This window comes from Neomonachus schauinslandi, chromosome 9 (genome assembly GCF_002201575.2).
Source record: "Neomonachus schauinslandi chromosome 9, ASM220157v2, whole genome shotgun sequence".
Lineage (NCBI taxonomy): Eukaryota > Metazoa > Chordata > Mammalia > Carnivora > Phocidae > Neomonachus > Neomonachus schauinslandi.
Window position 1 is genome coordinate 12,622,722 of NC_058411.1, and position 26,515 is coordinate 12,649,236.

Below are 26,515 nucleotides of genomic sequence, written 5' to 3' on the forward strand. Positions count from 1 at the left end.
GGTGGGTGGGTGGGTGGGTGGATAGATGGGAAGGTTTCAAGCAAAGGAAGTCTTTGGACAGGACGTGCACCCAGGACTCACTGTGTAGTGATGATCTGACCTGGTGAGAAGGGGGGAGTCTGTCAAATAGATTCTACCACTACTTTTCTACTGTGGTGTATCTCAACCAGTAACATGTAATACTGACTTTTTTTTATCATTTGTCTGGTTTGAAATCAAATGCCTTTTTGTTTGTTTGACTGTTTAAGGCTGAAAGAGCATTTTCCTTTTGTGGAACTATTGAATACATGGCACCGGATATTGTCAGAGGGGGAGATTCAGGACATGACAAGGTATGTTCTAGACTTCCTTATATCTCCATAAAATGTATAATAAGAACCCTAGTTAATAACTTGGGTCCAGTCTCTTCATAAGAGCCCTCTTTCTGGTATTGTCTTACCTTCATTGTTTTCTCTCCTTTGCTTTGAATTCATGAACAAATTATGATATCTAGAGTTTTAGAGGAAGAAGATAGACTTTGTTGATTATCTCTTCAACAGAAATAAGCATTGTAACAATCCTTGGAGAAAGAAAAAAATCCTGCATTCAAGATAGTCCAAGTTTGTTTTCCTTAAGCCCTCTAAAAACCTCACTTCCCTTTGTGCAAAGTAAAGATTGTAGAGGAAGCATCTTAAGCAGTTTTGTTATAAAATCTAGATCACGTATTTTTTCTTCCTGTATTAAAGGGTAAGATTTCTTTGGTGCCATCTTAATGCTTTTGCTGTATTAATAATTTTCTCCAAATAAGGAATTTTGACTATTTTTTATTCCTCATCGTCCCTTCTCCCTCATCCCCTTCCAAAATCCCACATATTAAGTCCAAATATCTTAAGTGTGTAGAATCTTTGGTCTCCTTACTAATAACTAATCATATACTTAAAGCCTGTTCTTCAAGTTGGTGTGGTATTGGTTTCAGGCCATATGATTAGGAATCTGATTGTTGATCTGTATCATCTCAACAGCTGGTTTCAAATCCAACAGCAAAACATTCTGAGGGTCCTGACTCTGGTGGCAGTAAAACGGCTTGTATAAATAAAATAATTGAATTGCTGGTTTCATTTACTGCATGGTATTCTTTGAAACTGTTGTCCTCAACAGTTTAATAGGAATTTATAACTGTTAAAATTTGAAAATTACCTTCTACGACCTAATGTAACCAATTTTTAAGGATGAAAACCTTATAGAACCTCCAAGAATTCCTGTATACCTGAGTCTGGAATATAGCTAGTCAATAAATACTCTTGCCTGTTCGTGGAACACCTTGATGACTTTGAGGTAATTAAATGTGACAATATATGCAAAGCGCTTATCAGTGTACCTGGCTCCACACTGTTCCTTTTATGATTGCAGACAGCCTGATCATGTTTTATATGTCATTGTTATGTATTTTCTTTAAAATAGCTCTAGGTCCATAAATTTTGCATCATCTCTCTGAAATCTTTGCCCTGAAATTTGGAAGCAGGGTTAAAAATTTTAGCATCCAGTTAATATCTCTTGGTATAAGCTTGTGTATTCAACAAATATTGAAATTTTGATTTGCCTAATTATAAAAGAACTAATGTCAGCGTTCTTTAAACTCTGCTCTCAGTTCAGGTAACTGCATTTATAAGTTGGTTTCCAATTTAGATCTCATTTTATTTTATATTATTTAAGTATCTTCATGTTTCCCACAATTGAAGACTCACATAAATGAAGATGTATGTGATAGGTCCTATAAGAAGAATTGAAAATTTAGGTGGTTATGAAATATGGTATCATTAGATGGGATTTTTTCATTTTTGTTCTTTGAGTTCAAGGAATTTCATAATACTTATTGGAGCTAAATAATTAATTAAAATGCTGAATGTTCCTTTTCTTTTTTCCCCATCATAAGTCTAAAGGGTTTACTTAAAATTTTTAAAATTTGGAGTGCCTGGGTGGCTCAGTTGGTTAAGCGACTGCCTTCAGCTCAGATCATAATCCCAGAGTCCCAGGATTGAGTCCCGGATCGGGCTGCCCACTCAGTGGGGAGTCTGCTTCTCCTTCTGACCCTCCCCGATCTTGTGCTCTCTCTCTCTCTTTCTCTGTCTCTCTCTCACTATCAAATAAATAAAATCTTTAAAAAATAATAATAAAATAAAATTTAAAAAAATTTTTTTTAATTAACCAAAATAAAACCATTACTTAATGATTTAGGAAATAATGAAAGCACTTTTAGCCCCTTGATTGACTATCACTGTGTTTAAATTCTATTCTGAGAATACCCAGATATTTGTTCTCTAAATGTCTTTCTTGCAAGTGTTTAATTTAATACTTCTTACACAGAAAGCTATATACAAAATCTTCTTGTTAAAATATTTTTCAAATATATAGTTTTATTCTGTTCATTCTCCTTTCTTATAAAATATATATTCATATTCTATAAAATGATATTATTGTTTTATAGGCAGTTGACTGGTGGAGCTTAGGTGTTCTAATGTATGAATTACTAACTGGAGCATCTCCTTTCACTGTCGATGGGGAGAAGAATTCCCAAGCTGAGATATCTAGGTAAGACTTAACAAAATAAAATAAATGTATTGTTTTCTGAAAGAAACTTATCAAATTTCTGAAATTAAGGCTGATAGAAAAGATAATCTTTTAAATGAGGGTAGACAAAATAATGTTCAAGTGGTAAACTTCCATTTATATTCATATAGAATGTAGATATATAACATTTATATTTCTTTATATTTTATGTGCCCACTTAGATCTTAAGTCTCAAAAGGATAGTGTCAAATTTTTTATGCGATCCAAAGCACTTCATATATTATCTTAATCTAGCACATCATATATTGAGAAGTGTATTTGTTGGACATTTTTTCCCTACTGTATACCGAATGTAATTTCTTTGCAAATAAAGAAAAAGTAGTGATATTTTCAACTCACGGATATATAGGCTCAATAGAAACAAATACCATAAAATCACCCTCCTGTAGGTTACCAGAGTAGCTTATTCTATTCTTTTCTTCATAGCTGCTGTCACAATTGCAGTGTTTCATATGTGTTCATAGTTACTTGAGTAACGTCTGTCTGTCCCACTAGATTGTAAGCTCTGTGAGAGCAAGGCGCATGTCTGGCTTTGACCTTCAGGATTGTATGCTCATGTGCCAGGACAGTGCTTACTGTGCAGAATTCAGTAAATATTTTTGGAATGAAATGGATTAATGAACAAATAAACAAATGGTGATAAAACATTATACTAATTACTAGTTATGTTTTTGTCCTATTTTTACTTGAATTTTATAACTTTGAGAACAGATTTGACATTAAAAATTAAAAATTGAGACTTCCACCAAGATGGAATAACAGGGACCGGATTTACTTTCCTGCCTGAAACAATTTTTAAAATGGGCAAAATATATGAAACAGCACTATCGAAGACACTGAGCATCTAGCAGTGAAGGACAGTGAACACAGAGAGACGGAAAATAAACGAGGTGAGCCCTCTGATCGCCCAGCTTACTGCCTTGAGAGAGTATCCAGGCTGCAACACAGGGAGGGGAGGCCCAGGCAGAGTTGAGGAGATGGAACTGAGTCCAGGAGGACCATGCAGCTAGAGTTTGCAGGGTAGAGTCAGAGGGACGTCCAGAGACTTGCAGAAGGTACCCCTTGGGTATTCAGTGAAGTATTGATAAGCACTGGTGTGTGAGGGAGCTACTCAGTATAGTTCAGATGTGATTTCTCTCTAAACTGATCTATAGATTCATCGCAGTCACAATCCCAGCAGGCTGTTTTGAGGGTTTTTTTGTTTTGTTTTCTTTTGTTTTTCTGTAGAAGTTGACAACCTAAAATTCACAGAGGTATGTAGAGGACATAGAATTGCCAAATCACCTTTGAAAAAGTAGACCAAAGTTGATTTCAGGGCTTATAAGCTACACTAATTAGAACACTGTGGTGTTCATATTGAGATACACAAATCATCAATGAACTAGATTAGGAAGTCCGGAAACGAAACCACACAGATATAGAAAATTGTTTCTGGGTTTTTGTTTTGTTTTGTTTTGTTTTTTTACAAAGGTGCAACGTCAGTTTGGTGGAGAAAAGATAGTCTTTTCAACAAATGCTAGAACCATTGGCTATCATATGGGGGGAGAATGAACTTCAATAAATACTTTGCACTTTATAGAAAAATTAAAAATAGATCATAGACCTAAATGTAAAATCTAAAACTACAACATTTCTGGAAGAAAACATAAAGGAAAATCTTTGTGACCTTGGGTTAGGCAAAGATTTCTTAGATAGGACACAAAAAGTGCAATCCATAAAAGAAAACACTGATAAATTGGACTTCATCAAAATTAAATACGTGTGCTCTTTGAAGGAAACCAAGAGAGTGGAAAGACAAGCCAGAGTGGGAGAAAATGACAAATCCTTCATCTGATAGATGACTGGTATCCAGAATACATAAGGAACTCTCAAAACTCAAGGTGAATAAAAGCCCTCCATTTTGAAAAATGGGCAAAAGATTTTAACAGTTCACCAGAGAAGATCTATGAGCGGCAAATAAGCAGGCGAAAAGATGACCAATATCATTAGTCTTTAGGGAAATGCAGACTAAACCACGGTGAGATGCCACTGTGTGCTCACTGGAGTGGCTACCAATGAAGAGTCGAATTGTAGCAGGGTTCTCTGGAGGAACAAAACCATTATGATTATGGAGGCTGAGAAGTCCCAGGATCTGCCATCTGCAAGCTGGAGACCCAGTCCTGAAGATAAGAGGAGCCTGTGGGTGTAAATCCCAGTCCAGTGGCAGAAGACCAGCATCCTATGTTAAGCAGGCAGGCAGCAAGGGGCTGAATCCTCTCTTCCTCTGCTTTTTTTTTTTTTTTCTCTACTCAGGCCCTCAAGGGATTGGTTGCTGTCCACCCACCCTGGGGAGAGGATTCTACTTTACTGAGCCCACCAATTCAGATGCTAATTTCATTGAGAATACCCTCACAGATACACCCATAGCAATGTTAAATTTGGGCAACCTGTAGCCCAGTCAAGTGACACTTTGGATTAACCATCACAAGTCCATCCCTGTCAGTTTGGCAGCCATGCACATCTCCTTAAACTGAACTTAATCTCCAAATAAAGACAATAACGAGGTCATAATTCCACCAAACGTGATACAGCTATCCTACATACAATGGAAAACACACTAACCCCTTATATAAAATCCTTAAGTGATGTTCTCTCTTCTTGAAATCCCATAACTTAGATACTATGATAAAAATTAACAGTACTTAAATGTCATGATATATAGTCAATGCATCTTGTCTTACATGATAAAGGAATAAGAGAGGAAAGACAACAAAGACATATTGTAACATATATATTAAAATGATTTATGCACACGTATTCCTACACAGATATACTCATAACAAGAGGAGGAAGTACAGCGATTTTTGTAACTGGTTATGGGGTCATAGGTGGTATTTATGACTACTTTCTTCCACTACCAACTCTGTATTCCCCTCGTCTTCACCAGCTATCTTGTGGGATGACCCAGACAGTCAATCCTGAAGAAGCTGGGCCTTTAGTACTTCTGCCTAGATTGGGTTGTTATAGTTTTCAATTGACCTTAATCACAGGGCATGGTAATACTAATAGATACCCTAAGGGATCTCCTGTATTTCAGACACTCTTCCTTACTTTCATTGTGGAGTAGTAGTCCAATTTCCCCTTGGTAGTGAGGATCGATCACACCAGCCAGCATGAGAACTCCCTTCTTTGCTGTTGATTTAGAGGCACAAGGAACCCAAAGTAGCTGGGTGGCTGTCTTAATTTCCAACTCAGTGGAATCATTCATTGTGTGTCTCTTGGTGGAAGCATTCCTTTTCCTAGAACTAAGACCTCTAGGCTAGCAGAGCATAAAGTCAGGGGAACAGGAGGCAAACATTTTGCTAGTGAGTCACTTGGGAGTACTCGTGAGTGGTGCCATTCCCAGTTCCACCCCATGATTTCTGGGTCCATGAATCCTGGTAGGGGAGAAACTGCACCATATATTGGATGTGGATTCAGAGCATTTACAGCCTTCTGGAGAACCTTGCTAGAGCCCTGAGACATATTGTCACCTAGCTCACACTGTAACTGTGTCTTCAAAAGGCCATTCCACTGTCCTATCACACCAGCTCCTTCAAGATGGTAGAGAACTTGGTAAGCCCAGTGAATTCCATGAGCGTGGGCCCACTGTACACTTCTTTTGCTATGAAGTGAGTTACTTGATTAGAAGCCATGCTTCGTAGAATACCATGACAGTGCTTAAAACATTTTGTAAGTCCACAGATGGTTGTTTTGGCAGAAGCACTGCATGCAGGGAAAGTAAATCTGTATCTAGAGTAAGCATCTGTTCCAGGTAGGATGAAACATTGCCCCTTCCGTAATGGAAGCAGTCCCATGTAATCAACCTGCCACCATGTAATCAGCTGACCACCTTGGGCATTGGTGCCATATTGGGCACTCAGTGTTGGTCTCTGCTGTGGGCAGATTGGGCGCTCAGCAGGAGTCATAGCCAGGTCAGCCTTGGTGAGAAGTCCATGCTGATGGGCCCGCACATAACCTCCTTCCTTACCACACAGCCACTATGTTCATGGCCCACTGTGCAATGATAGGGTTGACTGGAGAAAGAGACTGACTGGTATCTACAGAAGAGATCATCCTATTCACTTGATTATTAAAATCCTCCCTGCTGAGGTCACCCTTTGGTGAGCATTCACGTGGGACACAAATACCTCCACATTTTTTCTCCCCATTCAGAGAGGTTTACCATGTACCTCTTACTCATATATCTATGTCAACCAGACTTCCTTGTCACCAATATTCTTTTTTTTTCTTTCTTTCCTTTTTTTTTTAAATTAACATAATGTATTATTTGTTTCAGGGGTACAGGTCTGTGATTCATCGGTCTTACACATTTCACAGTGCTCACCATAGTACCTACCCTCCCCAATGTCCATCCCCCAGCCACCCCATCCCTCCCACCGCCCACCACTCCAGCAACCCTCAGTTTGTTTCCTGAGATTAAGAGTCTCTTATGGTTTGTCTCCCTCTCTGGTTTCGTCTTGTTTCACTTTTCCCTCCCTTTCCCTATGAGCCTCTGTCTTGTTTCTCAAATCCCACATATCAGTGAGATCATATGATAATTGTCTTTCTCTGATTGACTTATTTCGCTTAGCATAATACCCTCTAGTTCCATCCATGTCATTTCCAATGGCAAGATTTCATTTTTTTGATGGCTGAAAAATATTCCATTGTGTGTATATGTGTGTATATATATAGATAGATAGATATAGATAGATAGATATACACACACCACATCTTCTTTATCCATTCATCTGTTGATGGACATCTAGGCTCTTTCCATAGTTTGGCTATTATGGACATTGCTCCTACAAACATTGGGGTGCAAATGTCCCTTCAGATCACTACATTTGTATCTTTGGGGTAAATACCCAGTAGTGCAATTGCTGAGTCATAGGGTAGCTCTATTTTCAACTTTTTGAGGAAGCTCCATACTGTTTTCCAGAGTGGCTGCACCAGCTTGCATTCCCACCAACAGTGTAGGAGGGTTCCCCTTTCTCTGCATCCTCACCAATATCTGTCTTTTCCTGACTTGTTAATTTTAGCCATTCTCACTGGTGTGAGGTGGTATCTCATTGAGGTTTTGATTTGTATTTTCCTGATGCTGAGTGATGTTGAGCAATATTCTGATCTTACTTCTTCCAAGTCCCTGACCATCCAGCCAAACCATTGGCCACTGCCTATTAGTCAGTATAAAATTGCACATCTGGCCATTTCTCCTTCCAAGCAAAATGAACATCCAGGTCACTGCTCCAAGTCCTCCCTGCTGGGAAGATTTCCCTTCACCGTGTTCTTCAGGGATGTGCCAGAAAGGAGCTATCATGCTGCAGTTGTCCACTTTCGGATGGTGCCTGCATATCATACAGAACTATCTGTAAACAAGGCCTGAGTCTTCTCTTCCTTTGTCAGCTATCACAGGGAACCACCCATGAGGCCATAGATGCAGGCTGGGAGAGAGACGGCGTTGTAGTGGGAGCAGGGAGGGTGGGCATCTGGGTCGCTGGTTCATGTAACTTGTGCCTTCAGGACCTGCTCAGGCTCCATCTCGTGTCTACTACCTCCACTTGATGAGGGAGTGCTGCTGATGGATCAGATAACACCCCATGTATGATGGGCATCTCAGGTCTCGTGGAACTTGGGGGCCCATGGTTAAGTGTTCAGTCTCTATTTTGGCCCAGTAGCAGACCAAGAGCTGTTTCTCAAAAGGGAAGTAGTTATCTGCAGAAGATGACAGGATTTTGCTCCAAAATCCTATGAGTTTGTACTGCAGTTCACCTATAGGGGCCTGCCAGAGGTTCTAAAAGCGTCCCTGTCTCCCACTGACACCTCAGGCACTATTGAATCTGCTGGAACATATGGCCCGAGGGGCAGAGCAGCTTGAACAGCAGCCTGGACCTGTTGCAGAGCTTTCATTTGTTCTGGGTCCCACTCAGCAGCAGCTTCTCAGGTCACTTGGAAAATAGGCTGGAGTCCTACTCCCAAATGAGGAATATGTTACCTCCAAGATCCAAAGAGGCCCACTAGGCATCGTCCCTCTTTTTCAGTTGTAGGAGGGGTCAGATGCAACAACTTATCCTTCACCTTGGAAATAGTATCTTGACATGCCCCATACTACTGGACCCCCTAGAAGTCACTAACCTAGAAGGTCCCTAAATTTTAGTTCGATTTATTTTCATACAGCTGTTTTCCCAATCAGTCTAGAGTAGTTACTACTTCTTGCTCACCAGGTCCAATCAGCATAAGGTCATCAATATAACAGATCATGTGTGATATCGAAGAGAAAGGTGATCAGGAGCCTCAAAAACCAAATTAGGACGTAGGGCTGGAGGGCTGATGTACCCCTGAGGTAGGACAGTAAGGGTGCATTGCTGGCCTTGCTAGCTGAAAGCAGCTCCTTCTGGTGGGCCTTACAGACAGTGATGGAGAAAAAGGCATATGCCAGATGAATAGCTGCGTACCGGGTTGTGTGTGTGAATTTGCTCAAGCACCCAAACCACATCTGGTACAGCACCGCAGTTGAAGTCCGCCACCTGGTTAAATTGACAATACTCCAGTGTCCTCTCCAAGATCCATCCGTCTTCTGCAAGGGGGTGGTTGGGGATCACCCGTCCTACGTCTTTCAAGGCTCTGATGGTGGCACTAATCTGTGCAATCCCCCAGGAATGCTATATTACTTTTGGTTTTACGATTTCCCTAGGTAGAGGCAGTTCTGATGGCTTCTATTTTGCCTTTTCCACTATAATTGCCTTGCCTCCACAGGCCAGGGAACCAATGTGGGGATCGTGCCAGCAGCTAAATCTGTCTCTTCTGATTATGCATTCTGGAACTGGGGAAATAACCACAGGATGGTGTCAGGGACCCACTGAAGCCACCACGAGATAGAGCTGAAACTCTACTGGTCACCTGACCTCCATAAGCCCCTACTCTGGTGTGCCGCTGTGATGTTTGGGGTCTCCTGGAATTAGTGTCAGTTCAGAGCCAGAGTCTGGTAGTCCCCAGAAAGTCTGGTTATTTCCTTTTCGCCAATAAACAGTTCCTCTGATAAAAAGCTATAGGCCCCTTCGGGGAAGGCTGGGAGAAAGATTCAGAGTATAAATTTTCAGGGTCCTTCCTGAAGGCGACCCACCTTCCCCTTCATTCAAGAGGTTCTGGGGTATGTAAACTGGCTCAATTGTGGGAATTGATTGAGGGGCCATTGACTGGGGGAGGGCAGAGGAGACGACAAAGGGACACCAGGAACCTTTGGAGGGTGGTTGGGTATGTTCCTTTCTTTGGTTGTGGCAGTGATTTCACAGGTGTATACATACGTCAGAACTTAACAAAGCGCACGCTTTGTGTGTGGGAAGTTTACTGTGCATCAGTTTTACTTTAATAAAACTGTTAAATTTTTCTAAACATACCTATTACAGGACAGATTAGGAAGGAAATAATTTCTCACTATTCCAGTTTATTTAATTCCAAAGTGATCAGTAATATTTCTTGTTAAAGTCATTAACTTAAAATTTTTTAATATGACTTTGCTTAGTTTAAATGGGCCTCTTTACAGTTTGAAAATGCCTCAGAATTATAGGAAACCTTGGTCATGGTCTTGAGCATCTGGGTCCCTTTGCAAGGTCATATCTGTCATGGTGACAGGTGCAAAGGGCAGCCTTAATCTGACAGCATTAAATAGTGCCTCCTCTGACTGATTCCCCACTCTCTGGGTCCACGTCCACAAGCAATCTGCTTACAGTTTTTCTTTCCTTCATAGGACTGCCTGCAGGGAGGTAATATATTGCTGGTTATGATGGCAGGAGTATTCTAAACCAAGTGATGTTCAAATTTAAATTGCTTTTATTGCCTTTAGAGCAATCATTTGGCATTCCAGTTTTAGAAAGAGAAAGAGCCTGAATCAGGGTGTCTAAAATCTTGAAACTAGAACATATTTTTCAAGAACTTAAGTAGGATTCTTGCCGTTTAACCAATTAATTATCCATTTTGTTGTGTTGTTAATAATTTTCTTTAAAGCTTAGTGTTAACCTATGATTGCACGGTTTTTGGTTGTTACTGAAATTTGTAACAGTGTAATAATTAAATTATCCTACACTACTTTGTCCTTCCAAGGTAGTCATTCTGATTGTCTTTCCTGGTGTAAAGTCTTTCATAGTCTGTTCACTTCAAAATATGCACCATTCAAAATATATACAATGGGATATTATTCAGCCATAAAAGAGGATGAGATTTTTACCATTTGCGACAACATGGATGGACCTAGAGGGTATTAATGCTATGTGAAATAAGTCAAACAGAGAAAGACAAATATCATATAATTTCACTTATATGTGGAATCTGAAAAGCTAAACAAACGAACAAAGCAGACCCATAAATACATAAAACAAACTGGTGGTTGTGGGGGCGTATAGAATGAGCAAAACAGGTGAAGGGAATTGGGAGATCCAGGCTTCCTGTGACAGAATGAATACGTCATGGGGATAAAAGGTACAGCGCAGGGAATATGGTCAGTGGTGCTGTGATCCTGTGTGGTGACACAGGGTAGCCACACTTGGGATGAGCAGAGCACAGCATACAGACTTGCTCAATTCACTATGCCGCACACCCCAAACTAATGTAACATTGTGTCAACTCTCCTGCCATTAAAAAAAAAAAAGAACATAAATTTAAAAAGTGAAAAAGAAATGTACCGTTCTGATAAATGTATCATTATCTTGTCCCCTGTCTTAATTAGCCAAGGGCTTTTTTCATCACTGAATTCTTCTTCATGTTTGTGATCTTCCCTGAACGCTGCATACTTTCTAGAGCTTTTACTTGAGCTGCTTCAAAATAACATCTTATCCAAGTTATCTACCTGCCTGTAACTGTTAGGTAGCCTAAAACCAGAATAAGAATGTTTCTCTGGTATATCAAATCTTAAAATACAATAAGAATTTAGAAGGAGAGGAAAACTTTCTCCCTGCTGTAAGAATCCCTTCACCGGGGTCCCGGTGGTCCCCTCCCTTCTGTGTGAGTGCCATCGATGAGCGGATGGCCCAGTCATGTAAAGTACTTTCAGGGAAGCCCCTTCCGTTATTGAACAACTTCCCTTGTATAAAATCCTGCCTCCTTAACATAAGCTGAAATCCACTTCCTCTAACCTCTGCATGTCGATGCTGGTCCCATCCTCCAACGGACATACACGAGTTCTGTTGTTTCTTCCAGACATTGCTTTAGGGATTTGAAGATAGTTTTATTAACGATAAAGCTTTTGTTAGCTTTTCTGAGTGTGTGTCTTATTTTTATTTCATGTACATAGCATGTGCTTTTCTTACTTGTGTGTCTCCCGCTAGCTTTTATTCCCTTTCTGTGTAGAACCCCTTCTTTTAGGCTCTGGGTTACTGCTGCGTGCAAAGGTGTCCACCCCACCTCTAGTATCTCTTGTCGGTTCTTCTGGCTGCCCCTCGTCCTTCACTGGCCTGGGGCTTTGAATCCTGTGTCCTCACCTGAGAATCAGGATACAGAGGGTCTGTGTGCAGTTCTTCCGTCCTCTCTGATAGCATTGTGCCTCATTTTCTCTTGACTTTGAAATGTCGAAAATATTTGCCATGAGGTGTTCATTTGGCATTTCACAATCCGTCAGTAAAATATGCTTTGTTAATGTGTCTCATTGTACTATTAGAAGCATAATGTTATATAAATTCAGGTCTCGGTGTTATCAAAATAATAATAATATTTGCTGTACAGTTTCGGTCGGCGGTTAGCAAAACTACAACCCGCAGGTCAGCTCCCTTCTGCTGCCTGTTTCTGTGTGGCCTGTGAGTTCTGAATGGTTTTTACCTTGCATGTTACGTTCTTGAGTGGTTGAAAAAGTCAAAAGATGAACAGTATTTTCTGACACGTGAATATGATATGGAATTTGAGTTTCACTGTCCATCAGTAAAATTGTGCTAGGACACAGCCGTGCTCCTTCATTGGAGGATCATCCCCGGCTGCTTTGGGGACCACTGCAGCAAAGGTAAAGAGTTGCCCCAGAGACTGCAGAGCTTTCAAAGCCTACAGTATTTATTGTCTGGCCTTCTATTGCTTATTCCTTATCCAGTGCTAAGTAACAAACTGCCTCAAAACTCGGTGGCTTAAAACAACATTCATTAACTGTCTCAGAGTTTCCGTGGATGAGGAATCTGGACACAGCTTAGCTAAACCTTCTACTTCCAGGTCACTCACAGGCTGCAGGTGGAGTGCTGGCCGGGCTGTAGTTCTCTCAAGGCTCACCTGGGAAAAGGTCTGCTTCCAAGCACACGTGTTTGTTGGCAGGATTCGGTTCCTCTGGGCCATTAGACTGAGGGCCCCCATTCTTGGCTGGCTGTCAGCCAAAGACCACCCTTCAGTGCCTCACCAAGTGGGCCTCTCTGACTTGGCCGCTTGCATCCTCAAAGCATGCGGGCAGGAAGGGAATGGAGAAGGTCTCCAGGAGGCTGGACTGTTTTGTAACCTAATTGTGAAAGTGGTGTCCTGTCACCTTTACACACAGTATTGTTTATAAGAAAGTCACTAGGTCAGGGGTGCCTGGGTGGCTCAGTCGGTTAAGCATCCACCTCTTGGTTTCGCCTCAGGTTGTGGTCTCAAGGTTGTAAGACGGAGCCTGGAGTGGGCTCCGTACTCAGCGTGGAGTCTGCTTGAAATTCTCTCTCTGCTTGAAATTCTCTCTCTGCTCCTCCCGCTCATGCTCTCTTTCTCTCTAAAATAATAAATAAATAAATCTTAAAAAAAAAAGAAAAAGAAGTCACTGGGTCCTGCGCATACCTGAAGGGAAGAAATAACATGAGGGGATTATGGTGACTATAAGGAGACCATGATCGTTGGAGACAATCTTAGAAGTCTGCCAGCCATGGGTCCTTACAAAAAGTTTGCTGACCTCTGGGTTAGGTAACTGACTTATTAACTGTCCTCCCAAGGAGTGTCTCTCTTTAGGTAATTACTATAGTACATTGATTTTGTGTGTCATACTATAGTCTTCTAAAGCAAAATTAAATTAGTAATTCTGTTGGATTCTTTTATTCTATCCATGTTGATTAGTCATTAACACCTTGAATTAACTCATTTGTATTTTTTAAAATTGTCTACTTATAGATGTCTTGCTTTTAGAGTTATGCATGGAATGACTATAACAACCATCATTATTTCTTACCCTGTTTTAAGAGATCATTTCCCACCCCCCCCTTGGCTTTCATATCTTTCTTACATTTTTATGATAAAATCCTTAATCAGCATATTTTATAAAGCCTCCTTGATTCCCAATGTGCTATTCATTTTTTCTTTTCTTCCTCATTTTACGTATTTGTGTACCCATTAGCAGCATCTGTGTTTCTGGAGGTTTTTTCCACTAGTTACCCCCAAATCCGTTAATGTTCCTCACAATAGATTTCATCTACACATTCTTCTACATGACCCAGTTGCAGCAGCTGCAAGGTAGAGTCCAGTGATGGGGGGGGTGTAGCAAGGAGAGGAGCAGGGTGGAAATGACCCTGCCCTTGGTACTCATATTTCTCAGCTTTCTATCTTACTTCCTTTCAGCATCCTTTAGCTCGGTTTACTCCTGCTTCCCTTGCATAACATGTGGGAATGGAGCTGAATCATACTGTATCATTAATTTGCCCTCTGAAGTACTCTCGAGGGGGTTAGAGGGTTTAGAGCCCTGAATAAGACGTAGGAATAATCCTTCCAGCCGTGGGGAGGGCCCATCAGAGGCACTATCAGAATGGTTAACATTTGGGGTGCTTCTCCTCAGTCTGTCATGCTCCCCCTGAGACCTGGCCTTCTGTTGTTCCTGCGAGGCTCTGTGTAGACACTTCACTGCACCCTCTGATTACCACCTCAGCCAGTTCTCCACTGGTCCCATCAACCTGAAGTCGAAAAGGTCAGCCTCGTCCGTACTGGGAGAGGCTGTGGAGGTAGCCTTCTGCATTCATGACTCAGTCATTTAGTTGCATCTGGAGTAATCATACTGTTCTTTATGGGCTCATGGTTCTCTCTGGCCTCCTCAGAAGGACCTCATCCTTTTGGAGGATAATCATGGCTCTGTACTCTAGCTCTTTGCTCTGACTCTGGCTCTTTTCCATTTAGCAATCTCTTTGAAATTCTTTGCATTTCACTCCTCTCTTAGCTCCATATTGCCTTAGTTTATTGTCACATGCAGTCTCTTGGTCCCAGGGAACCCCCGAAGTGTGGTTCTCCACCCTCTCCCATCCCTTTCATCTTGCCCATTAAGGAAAGGTGCTTTATTTTTTTTTTTAAGATTTTATTTATTTGTCAGAGAGTGAGAGAGAGCACAAGCAGGGGGAGTGGCAGGCAGAGGGAGAGGGAGAAACAGGCTCTCCACTGAGCAGGGAGCCCGATGCGGGGCTGGATCTCAGGACGCTGGGATCATGACCTGAACCAAAGGCAGACGCCCAACCGACTGAGCCACCCAGGCGTCCCCAGGAAAGGTGCTCTAACAGAATAGTGGAGTGGGTGAAGTAAAAGCTTCCTGAGCATTGTCTGGGTCACAGAAAAGAGCAGAAGAGAAGAGGGACAGGGATGAGATCTGCCTACAAAAACCACAGTCAGTGTAGTGGGGTCCCAGCTTTCGCCCAGACTGCACCCACCCTGTGATTTAGACATGTTCAGGCATGTCTGACAAACCGGTCTGGTAGACCCACGAGGCGTACTCGAGTGCAAAGGGGAGGAGGCCAGCCAGAGCAGCTCGGTTCCCAGAGGCCTTAGCCATTGGGCTGGGGGGCAAGGCTAGGTCATAGTCATATCCATCACTTTTAGGGAGAAGATGCTGTATGTTGAAAAGAAAAGAAAGCTCTTTTACCAAAATCTTTACAAGCTCATGCACACATCTTTACTTCCCCAAACCGCCCAAGGAACAGAAATGTTCTCTCTTGTGCTCCAGAAGCCATGGCAGGAGTGAGCGCCCCTCAGGTAGTTTGTGAGGCAAAAGAAGGAAAAGAGATGCTGAGATGTGAGAGTGAAGCAGAGTATTGCTCACATTAGACGTGCCCTGGGGGCTCCCATCAGTTACTGGCTGAGAGTTTGAGCAGAGTTACAGATTTTGCAGGAGTAGGTGGAGAATCTCATTTGATGATCCTTACTGGCAAGGTCTAGGGAAATACGGGGTAGGTGGATCAAGGCGAAATGCAGTGACAGCCAAAGGGAAGTGTCCCCTCTGGGCATCCACTGTCTCAGAGCAGGCACACTCCTGGGGACGAGTCGCACAGAGGGCGAGGCTCACCCGGGCACAGCTGTGCGCCAGCCTCCGTCTGTGCCGAGAAGTCACACACCTCGTGTCCTGGAATCCTTACAGCCCTGGAGGACAGGTAGCTCTGTATGCTTGCTTTACAGACAAAGAAACTGAGCTTATCTTGCCTCAGGACTCAGAGCTACGGGAGCTGGGCCCGGGGTCAAGTACAGAGTGGCTCCTGGATAGTTGCTTCGTGCTCTCCCAGGGCGCACACTTGACTCTGTCCTGCTGTTTTCTATTCTAGTGGGGCCGGTGCTTATTGCAGGTAAGTGATGAGAAATGCTGGCCTGCAGACAAGAGGGGGACTGATGAGTAACTTTTACCTCTGAAGGCAGAAGAGAGATATACAGGCAGACTTCTCGTCCTATAAAAACTTTCATACTGTCTGGGAAGATTGGGAATAAATAGATGACAATTCATAATACCAGGGAGTTTTGAAAACTAGTGGAGTGTTAAGATGCATGTTAAGATGCTATGGAAGTACAGAGGCAGCACGGACCCGTGGGGACTGGGAGTGTGAAGGAAGCAGCCATTCAGGATGGAGAGACTGCACGGGCCGGGGTGGAAGAACCCACAAGCTTTGTGGAGGCTGAAGGTAGAAAAGAGGGCCTTTCCGATGGTGGGAAATACCCACAGGGGCCTGCTCATGGGAGCTTCAAGACTTCCTGGCCTTCTTGCCATGCTTGCGTGCTGTTCTCTGTGGGTTTGTGATCTTATAAATGAAGTTCATTTTATTGCTCCTATTCTAAAAATAATGTTCACTCTAGTGTGAAATGTGCATATAGTGTAAAATGTGTGTAATAACCCCCAGAGACAAACACTGCTGATATTTTGATATATTGTGCTTATACTAGAAATACAATTTCCTATTTTCCAGTTTTTGCTTAAAGTTTTACGCATTCTCCAATTACAGGCTCCCTGTAAACATAATTTTGCAATGGCTATATAACATAACCATTGAATAGATATACCACAGTATTCTTAACTATTTAGAGTAAGTGAAGTTGGCTGGAAACTCCTCCTAACTCAGGCAGGCATATGAGCAATCCTGTAACTCTGGGACCACATGGGAACCAGGAAGTGAGAATCAACAATATTAAGTTATGAAATAGGAAAGATTGTGAACTTTGAAATGGAGGGCAAGTAGAAATACACAACCCAAGAGAAGGCATGCCATCTGTGAAAATGCAAAAATGTTATCTGCAGGCCTCTGTTGAAACTGAGGAAGAAAGATCCTGAGTGAGCAAGGTATCATGAATGGAAAACAATCAGACATTTATTCATTCAGGAAATATTTGTTGAGGGCTTGCTGAGTGCTAAGCAGTTCTCTAGGCCCCAGGAGAAAAGCAATGAACAAAATTGCTTTTTTTAAACATTTTTACAATTTTATTTATTTGTCAGAGAGAGCATGCAAGCACAAGCAGGGGGAGCGGTAGGCAGAGGGAGAAGCAGGTTCCCCGCTGAGCAAGGAGCCCGATGCGGGACTCGATCCCAGGGCCCCGGGATTGTGACCTGAGCCGAAGGCAGACGCCCAACCGACTGAGCCAACCAGGCGTCCTGAAAATTGCTTTTTTTAAAAACAGGAGTCCCCATTCCCTCAGAGCTTACCATTTTAGTTGTGAGAGATAATTAATTGACAAATATATAATAGTCTTTAGATTCCATGAAGCAAAAAGAAAGGAGAGGGATGAAAAGGATGGGTATTTTGTCAGGATGGTTAGAGAAAGATGCTCTGATAAGGTGACAGTTGAGCAGAGACCCTAGTGGAGGGACAAGTGAGCATTGCCCATCATCCTAATACCATTGTTGAGACAGTTCCTTATTGATATGTTTTAGTAAACATATGAAACACGTGCGATGTTTCATAGGCTCACTGTTTCCACCACATTTTATTATGAAAATGTTATTTCTGTTCGAGTGGATACACGCCTACCTGTTTCCACCATGATTCTACCGTGACTGTTTGACCATCCTTACTTGTTCTGTGTCTACCATCCATCCAACTTGTTCCCCATCATAGTTTTAGTTCTAGTCTTGGTGTTCACACCCTTTAATCTATATATTCTTAAGCTAATCAGTTGTGAATTTCTTTGACCACAGAGGGTTTTCAGAAACATAACATTCATGAATAGAACGAGATTGTATATTCATTTTTATATTACAGATTTAATTTTATTTAATTTTTCTTTTTTCATGTAATTCCTCAATCCATTTGGAGTTTATTTCGGGTTGTGGTATAAGGCATAGGTCTTGCTTTGTTTCAGGATTTCCCAAATAGCTGGTTTCCCCAACACATTTGTCAAACAATGTGGCATTTCCGATGTTGGCTGGTCCTTTTTCAAAAACAATGTAAGTTTGTGTATGTGCCTGGATATTTTTCAAGTTGTGTCTTCTGTTCATTTGATTTGGCTGTTGATTTATTTTGCTAGCACCTCAGTTTTACAGTTTTGTCTTATAATACTTTTTAACATGTCGTTAACATGTAGAATCCTTCCCAATTATTTTATTTTTCAAAATCTTAGCTGTGTTATTTGCTTATTCTTGGAAAAAATATTAAAATCATCTATGTTCTAAAACACCTGCTTAAAATTTTAATTGGTATGTATATTTCTTGCTTTATTTGAAAGGAATCTTGCCTCATCTTTAAAACAGGGATAATACTAGCTGCCTTTGGTAGGATTATTGTATGGATTAAATGATAACAAACACAAGAAGTGTTTACCATGGTATATCAACTCAGGGCCTGTTGTGATTTTACAGAGAGCTCTAAGGTTTATTTGGGCCCTGCTCCATGGCAGTTCTTCTGGAGTTTCCCAGATTCCCTTTGAAGCTAAAAAGAAAGAGCTCTGGGCTACTACCAGTTCAGAAATCAAGCACATTTGAAGGTAAAGAGGAAGCACACCTGAGCTATGTCTCCCTGCTCTTCTTGCAGGGTGTTCTGGGATGGTCACGACTAGCACTGGCTAGAACCAGCATCCTCCACCCACATCCCCAGTTTCTGGTTTCTGCAGTGCACATTCTGTGCAACTGTATTAGTCTAGGCTTTGGATTGGCATTCACGCTCACAGGTCAGAGTGGACTGGAATCTGGCACCAGTTTACTTAGCTTTCGAAGATACAGGTCAGGAAACAAGAGCATGAGCATGACAGCATCAAACACCTCTTCATCAGCGGTCCTTCCCATCACCTCCGCCTGGCTTCCCAGCCCACAGAAGGCACACTCAGCCATTAGTGGTGAGACCAAGTGGGTGGGTGTAAACCACCCCAGCATGGGAAGCTCAGCACAGGAACTGTATCTTAAAACTCCCCCGTGCACAGCTTCCAAGCGCCCTCCCCCACCAGCCCCCGCCCAAGGACACCCTTGGGGTAAGAGATAACACCCAGAAGCTTGTGTTCTCTAAGTTTTAAATAGTCCTGTCTGCTCACACCCCTCAGGGGTAACTTCGCAATAACCGGGCACAGCTGTCATTTCACATTTATCTTGGCCCAGTACGTTTCAAGGAAACAGTATAAGAGGAAGGTAAATCCCAGATCATCTTCCAATGGAGAAAAGATTTAAGCCTGCTGGGCGCTTTCTCCTCACCACCCCACCCACTGCATTTCTGGTCCTCTTCCTGGCCCTACAGTTCTCTGCAGGATTAGGCTTCAGAACCTCTCCACGCACTAAGCAAACCTTGTGCCAGTCTGTGTACCGAGACAACAAGAAGCCTAAGAAGCGTTCCTGCTGTGGTATCTCCTTCTGCGGGGGCCCCTGTTCCCTCCTGCGAGTTGGGAGGATGCTCGCCATTGCCTGCTGGACCTCCCACCACTGCTTCTGGCCGTGTTAGCTTCTCTCCGCAAAGGGAAGTTCCGGGGCCATCACCGGCGATTCTTCGTGTTCCCTTGTCAGCCCTGTTCTCAGAAATCCCTTCACATTTCCACTCCGTGTCTTCCCATCCCTGCCTCGTCCCCATCTAAAACTCTAGTGCCCGGCACCTGGCGCCTGCCACACACCTCCGTCGCTCATCGATGATGTTTGTGTGCCCAGACCGCCACCCCAAGTTGTACACGGGGTCTCTTTCTGCCCCTCTTTCCAGTTTGGCATCTCGGTGGGGCCACCCTGTTCTCTCTACATCTCTCCTTTTGTGGATGAACCCGCCACGGCTGACCCGACCGACTGTTGCTTTCCCTGGTGCCCGGTGCGGAGCAGACTTCCAGTAAAGGCCAACGACTCGGGTGTAAGAAGTAACAGACATGCAGGATCGCTACCTTCAGACGGTGGCGGCTGAAGTGCTTCGTTCCCTAGCCCGAGTCAGCAGAAGCGGATGTCAGCAACGGCGTGTCTGTTGCCTGATCCTTTTACACAAGAAGGTCCTGCCTGCAAAAAGTACATTCAAGGTGGAGAAAATGGAAAAGTCTGTACTTATTTTTCCCTAAGAAACAGGGTGGCCAGTGTCTCTGTCGGATATGCCTGGGCCTGATCTGAGGAGAGGATCGCCTCTAACGCTGAAAACCCTGCCGAGCAGTGAGCCATGGGCGTGTACTAAAGAATCAAAAAGAAAAAAGAGTACTGCTTATTTTTTTCCCTTGTTCTGCCAGCGTTTTCTCGCGTCCCCAGGATGGAGTGCAAGAAGTCGGATTAGATTTGAAATGAACAACACTGCTGGAATTTTCAGTCCAAAGCCACTGATCCTTCCCCTGATTCTTGGTGGCGACTGGCTGAGGTTTTCTCTGGGGCGGCTCTAGCAGGAGGGAGTCTAACGGTAGCGCACGTAGGTCAAGCACTTGCTACGTTCCAAGGGCAATGCCAAGCTCTGTTTGTCATGTTTTCACCCATGTAAGCACCACCATACCCACTTCAGGTTAAGGAAACCGTGGTATTAAGGAGGTTAATCAACTATCTCAGAGTCACACAGCCAGTATCCACAGAGCCAGTTTGAATTCTGGCTGGCCCCAGAGTCCATGTTCTTACCTGGCTATGCTGTCTCTTACAAACGTGTTATCTGATTCTGTTCCATAACGGTTATTAATATTTTAATACACACCAGGCTATCATTTTGCAAATCCAAATAAAGGAATAACTATTTATCTCCATGTATACCGTGTTAAGCTTCTTAATTTCAATCTGTCCCCTTCATTATCCCTTCTCATTATTGATCTTCCTTTTAACAGGGGCAAAAGGTACATTTGGTTGGATTGATTTCTTCCATGACCTTAGAATAAATTCAAATATTTCATCACGAACCTTGATTCTCTTGTTTACCTTCCGTAATAAATAGTAGATGTTATCTTTGAGTTCCTTATAGGGCTCACCTGCCTGTTTTATAGTAGCAGATAATGAAGCAGATGCTTCCATCCCACGAAAAGCCCCAGGTCTGGTGCTCATGTTCAGATATTAGGAGTGGAGCCATGTCCAAGTGGCTCTGACTCTCCGTCTTGGCCTGCCTCCCCTCACCCTTCCTGCTGGGCCCTGTGTTCACTGGCACACGGGGAAGGAGAAGAGAGGCAGGTATGGTTGGAGTTCCTTTCCAGTCTGAGGGCTGGATTGACTTTCCTGAGTTTATTGGGAGTTGTTTCCGTTGGGAACTCTTTCATCAGAATCAAGTCCACAGATGGGAGGTCCCAAGCCTTCATATATTTTTTTCCAATTAAGTATTTGGGATGGTGGCTTCCCACTAGGAGTGCCTTATACTGAAAAATGATCCAACACTTTCTGTTTCTGCTTTTTTAAGTTTCAGAAATTTGATTTCTTGGTATCTCGTTTTAAATACTCTTGCTCCGGTTTTCACGTATAGCTCAATTTCAAAGTGTGTTGCACAATACTTGTTTTGCTAAGAATACTGTCACTATAACCTTATCCTCTGGTTGTTTTAATAGCAAGTTTTATCTGCCTACAGGAGAATATTAAAAAGTGAGCCTCCATATCCTCAAGAAATGAGTGCTTTAGCTAAAGACCTAATTCAGCGTCTTTTGATGAAAGATCCCAAGAAAAGATTGGGATGTGGCCCACGTGATGCGGATGAAATCAAAGAACATCTCTTTTTTCAGGTGAAATATATTGAACAGATGGTTTCGTATGCCCTACTATTTGCAGGGTGCTTGGCATTCTTGGTGAAATGAGTGAACGGGGTCCCTTTTGGGGATCTTTGCTCCCTATTTTCACATACGTTGCAGCTTTTTTTAAAATGACGGGGACCCTGGAAAAATCCAAAGATCAAAATTCTACTTGGAGACACCTAAATGGTCTTTTTCTCCCTAAATGAAGTAAGAGTGGGGAGGACCATAAAGGCATTCAGTCTTCCATAAGCTTATTGGTTCCAGTTTTGAGTACTGGTTTCTATTTACGATTTTGAAATTTAGGCATCTGGACCAAAGAGGCTTTTATTTTTTACTTTTCTCTCAGTTCATGAGCCATTCCTGCCAGTGTGTTCCACCTTTTAGACAACGATTTCATTTTTCCTTCTTTCCTCAGGACCTATCTCAGACAATTAAAAATCTACCTATTTCTCAGTTGTGTATCTGCAACATAGAATTAATTATTCTTTTTTTTTTTTTTTTGCTTATCCTTAAATAAGCCTAATGAGGCCATTCTACAGAGCACCAATACATCTGCTCAACTTAGTTTGCTCAATTTATTAACAACAACAACAACAACAAAAAACAAAGAAGAAAAACCTCCAAAATTATAGATAACTGGGGGGAAAAAAGTTAAGTTGGCCAACTTGGCTAGTTATTTCAGTCTAAGCAGTCAACCTGGCACACCATAACCTCAGTTTTTAAAACCCTGCACTATGACTTTTTTTTTTTAAGAGAGGGGGAACACACGATGTGCAAGCAGGGGATGGGGTGTAGGAGGGGCAGAGGGAGATGGAGAGAGAGAATCCCAAGCAGGCTTCAAGCTCAGTGCTCAGCGCAGAACCCAGCTAGGGGCTCCATCTCAGGACCCTGAGATCATGACCCGAGTTAGATCAAGAGTCGGATGTTTAACCAGCTGAGCCACCCAGGTACCCTATGAACTTAGGACTTTTAAATAATTTTATCACCTCAACAAACATGACCTCTAGGTATTCATGGTCTAAAGGGACCATCCAAGTTATATTTTTATTCTGCAAACTGAGGTTTTACAGTATTATCACCAAAACAAATGAAAATAGCATAACCAAACAAAGAAAAAGCTCTGCTGTAGAGTAACCTTTTTGTCATCTATTGTTTTTTAAATATAGAGAAACAAATAATGGCTGAGAATAAGAATTACCTCTCTATTTCTATACTCAAAAAAATAACATCAGTCTCTCAGTTGTAATCCGTTTAAAAATATATTACTATATATCTTTTGGAAGTTCAGTAACAGAAATACATTTAGAATAAAATTAACTTCTCAGTGTGTGCATTTCATAAATTAGCATGGCTTACAAAGATTAATATTTGAACAAACTATTTCAAATATGTTTTTGAGAAATCTGGCTCAAAATTTAACAATAAGTTAAGATTTAAGAAAGTACTCAAGCAAAATGCCTCAGTCATATTTCCCTAGGATCTTTTTCTGTGTGGTTCCCTATATTTGTGAATATTACAGTATGTCTTTCATATTAGAGAAATTTTTCTTTTCTATAGTTTGGAATAGTAATTTTAGGTTATTTAATTGCCTTGCTTTTTAAATAACAAGGACACTTGAGGAAAGACCAGACTCCAACTTGTAAAGACCTAAATGGCGAGAAGGTGGAGAGGAGCATAATAGCATTCAATTTTCTACATACCAAACGTTCTCCTGCTAACAACATATTCCTTTAAATTACCCCTTTACTCTGGAAGTTTCTTTTAATGTGTGTATAAATAGCCAAGCACAAATCATATGCTTGTAATGGAAAACATAGCCACACAGGGGACAGAACACTAACTAGAAAATCAAGAGACTGACCCTTCCACTGGCTAATGTTTAAGTGAGAAAGGTTAGTTCTTACTTCCAGCCTTCAATTTCTATCTGGATCAAGTAAAGGAGATGAGCTAAATGATCTCTAAAGCCCACTCTAACTGAAAAATGTGAAGATCTGTAATCTAATGATTTTTTTCTACATTGCCTCCACAAGAGGGCATAATAAAAACATTTATGTTAGTTGATTAAACTTAGCCAATGTCATCAACCGCCTCTGAAATCAGAATGCATCTTACAATGGACATTGTAACCATTCTAGTTGATGATGCCTTTTCTTTCGTAATGGTACATAAAATAGTGGTTTATCTCACTATAAGTGATGACATCTTAGATTTGAGGAAATATGTTAATAGGATAGCTGTAGGATTCAATTCAGTAAGGAGTATCTGAGGTTGTTTTAAGTGACAGAAGGAGCACAAAGAAAATAGAGCACAGAGTTGAATTTGAATAAGATAAAACACAGCACTTTATCAGGCAGTAAGCGACTGGCATGGGGGGAAAGAAGCAGTATTTAAAAAGCTAGAATACAGTTAAATGCAAAAAAGATGATCACATCAGTATGACAGTATCATTTATACTTAGAGACATAAACAAGTGCATGATTTATAATGTGTTTATTTTCTAATCTGTCCAGATGACCAGGAGGGAAACCAAGTATAGGCCGAGAGCCACTTTAACACTGACTCTAGAAAATAGGGCTATTCCTTTAGAGTTAATACTCATACCCATAGAGCATTGAAAAGCCCTTTATTACAGTTCAGTTCTGTTTTGTTCTGGCCTCACACCTTTCTCAGGAGGGTCAGGACAAAAGTAATTTTTCTGTTATGCCTAACGGTGGACTAGGATATCCTGGTGTCCCCCCAGAGGACACTGCAAGACCCCACAGTGATGGAAGGCCATCTCATCTTTAGGACAGAGCATTGGCTGGAGCCATCAACTGCAGTCAGAAAATGTGCTTGTGCTTGGGGGGAAAAAAAAACATTTTTAATTATTGGTTTGAAATATGTGCTCTTTCCCTATCAACCAATTAAAACCCTAATCTGTCTTTGTTATTCTTAGACAATTCTCAGAAAATACTTCAACTTTGTTGGTTTCAACTTTGTACCAATTATCTTTCTCTGTTTTAGAAAATAAATTGGGATGATTTAGCTGCCAAAAAAGTGCTCGCGCCATTTAAGCCAGTCATCCGAGACGAATTAGATGTGAGTAACTTTGCAGAAGAGTTCACGGAGATGGACCCCACCTACTCGCCCGCAGCACTGCCCCAGAGCTCCGAGAGGCTGTTTCAGGTAATCTCCAGGAGCATGCTCATGCACAGAGGCCACATGTGCTCTGGAAAAAAGATTAATTTTCCCATATGAAAAGTGTTCTTGGCATCTTAAAAACAAGATTCTCTAATCTCTTCAAAATTATCAAATATAGAGATACTGCCCATTATTAACTGAAGCTTAGGGTCTGTTAAATAGTAGATATTACTTATGTGGTTGTTTTTTTATATAAAGTGGTGCTGATTTCTTACTTGAAATTTTATTTCTGTTCAGGCTCTCTTATAGAAAAATACAATACTACTTTATTTTACCTCTATCCATATAAAATTTTCTTCAGTTCATAAAAAGTGTTACCTGATTCTTTTTCCTCAGTGAGTAATCTAAACTGCTTTCTAACTCCTGAAGATTTGGAAAAGATTTAATACTTAGAAAAAGATCTTCCTCAGACTTGCAATACTCTAACTTTTTTTTTTTTAAAGATTTTTTTTTTTTAAAGATTTTTTATTTATTTATCTGAGAGAGAGAATGGGAGACAGAGAGCATGAGAGGGAGGAGGGTCAGAGGGAGAAGCAGACTCCCCGCCGAGCAGGGAGCCCGATGCGGGACTCGATCCCGGGACTCCAGGATCATGACCTGAGCCGAAGGCAGTTGCTTAACCGACTGAGCCACCCAGGCGCCCCTTTTTTAAAGATTTTTTTAAATTTATTTATTTGACAGAGAGATAGCACAAGTAGGCAGAGCGGCAGGCAGAGGGAGAGGGAGAAGCAGGCTCTCTGCTGAGCAGGGAGCCCGATGCGGGACTCGACCCTAGGAGCCTGGGATCATGACCTGAGCCGAAGGCAGACGCTTAACCGACTGAGCCACCCAGGCGCCCCATCAATACTAACTTTTAAATGGCATCAGAGCTTCCCTTCTTGACCCTCGTTAAGTGTCCCATTGGTAGGGCTTAATCCGGTCACCTGGGCTGTGTCTCTGGACCTTAATGACCCTAACATCTAGCACATGACTGGCCACAGAGTAGATATCTAAAAAATGTTCTTCCAACTAATGAATGTTCCAGCTTGAACAGATTAATCATCTGTCACTATACCACTTTTGGTTCAGCACATCGTTCTGACATTTGATTTTATTTCTTTCCCAAAACTCAATTTAAAATTTTTAGTCTAAGGAAGGATAATGAGCCAAATAATTGCTAAATTAGAAACAAACTGTAGCCTTTGGAATAACAATAAACAAGAGCCCTTGGACTACTTTGTTTAATACCTTAAACTCTACCCTTTCGAGAAGTTAGTTGTGTTTGTAAGCGAACTTTTATCAGCAATGCAAAAGAATTACAGCTGTGATCTCCTCCAGTCCCATCCATGTTGATGTAAAAGTTGGGTATTCATCCTTTCTGATGGGACTGGAGGAGATTATGCTAAGTGAAATAAATCAAGAAGAGAAAGTCAATTAT

At 41.8% G+C, this 26,515-nt stretch overlaps 1 protein-coding gene across 5 annotated transcripts in view; it reads left to right on the forward strand.

Moving 5' to 3' along the window:
- RPS6KA5 (ribosomal protein S6 kinase A5) overlaps nt 1–26,515 on the forward strand; it is a 180,687-nt gene that overhangs the window by 132,550 nt on the left and 21,622 nt on the right. For 3 of the 5 annotated variants that reach the window (XM_021679632.1, XM_021679631.1, XM_044917755.1), the window contains 4 exons: nt 249–332; nt 2,465–2,568; nt 21,759–21,909; nt 24,922–25,083. In XM_021679632.1, coding sequence (XP_021535307.1) covers nt 249–332; nt 2,465–2,568; nt 21,759–21,909; nt 24,922–25,083 — 501 coding nt within the window. The remainder of the gene's footprint in view (nt 1–248; nt 333–2,464; nt 2,569–21,758; nt 21,910–24,921; nt 25,084–26,515) is intronic. The other 2 variants (XM_021679634.1, XM_021679633.1) reach the window with 2 other exon arrangements.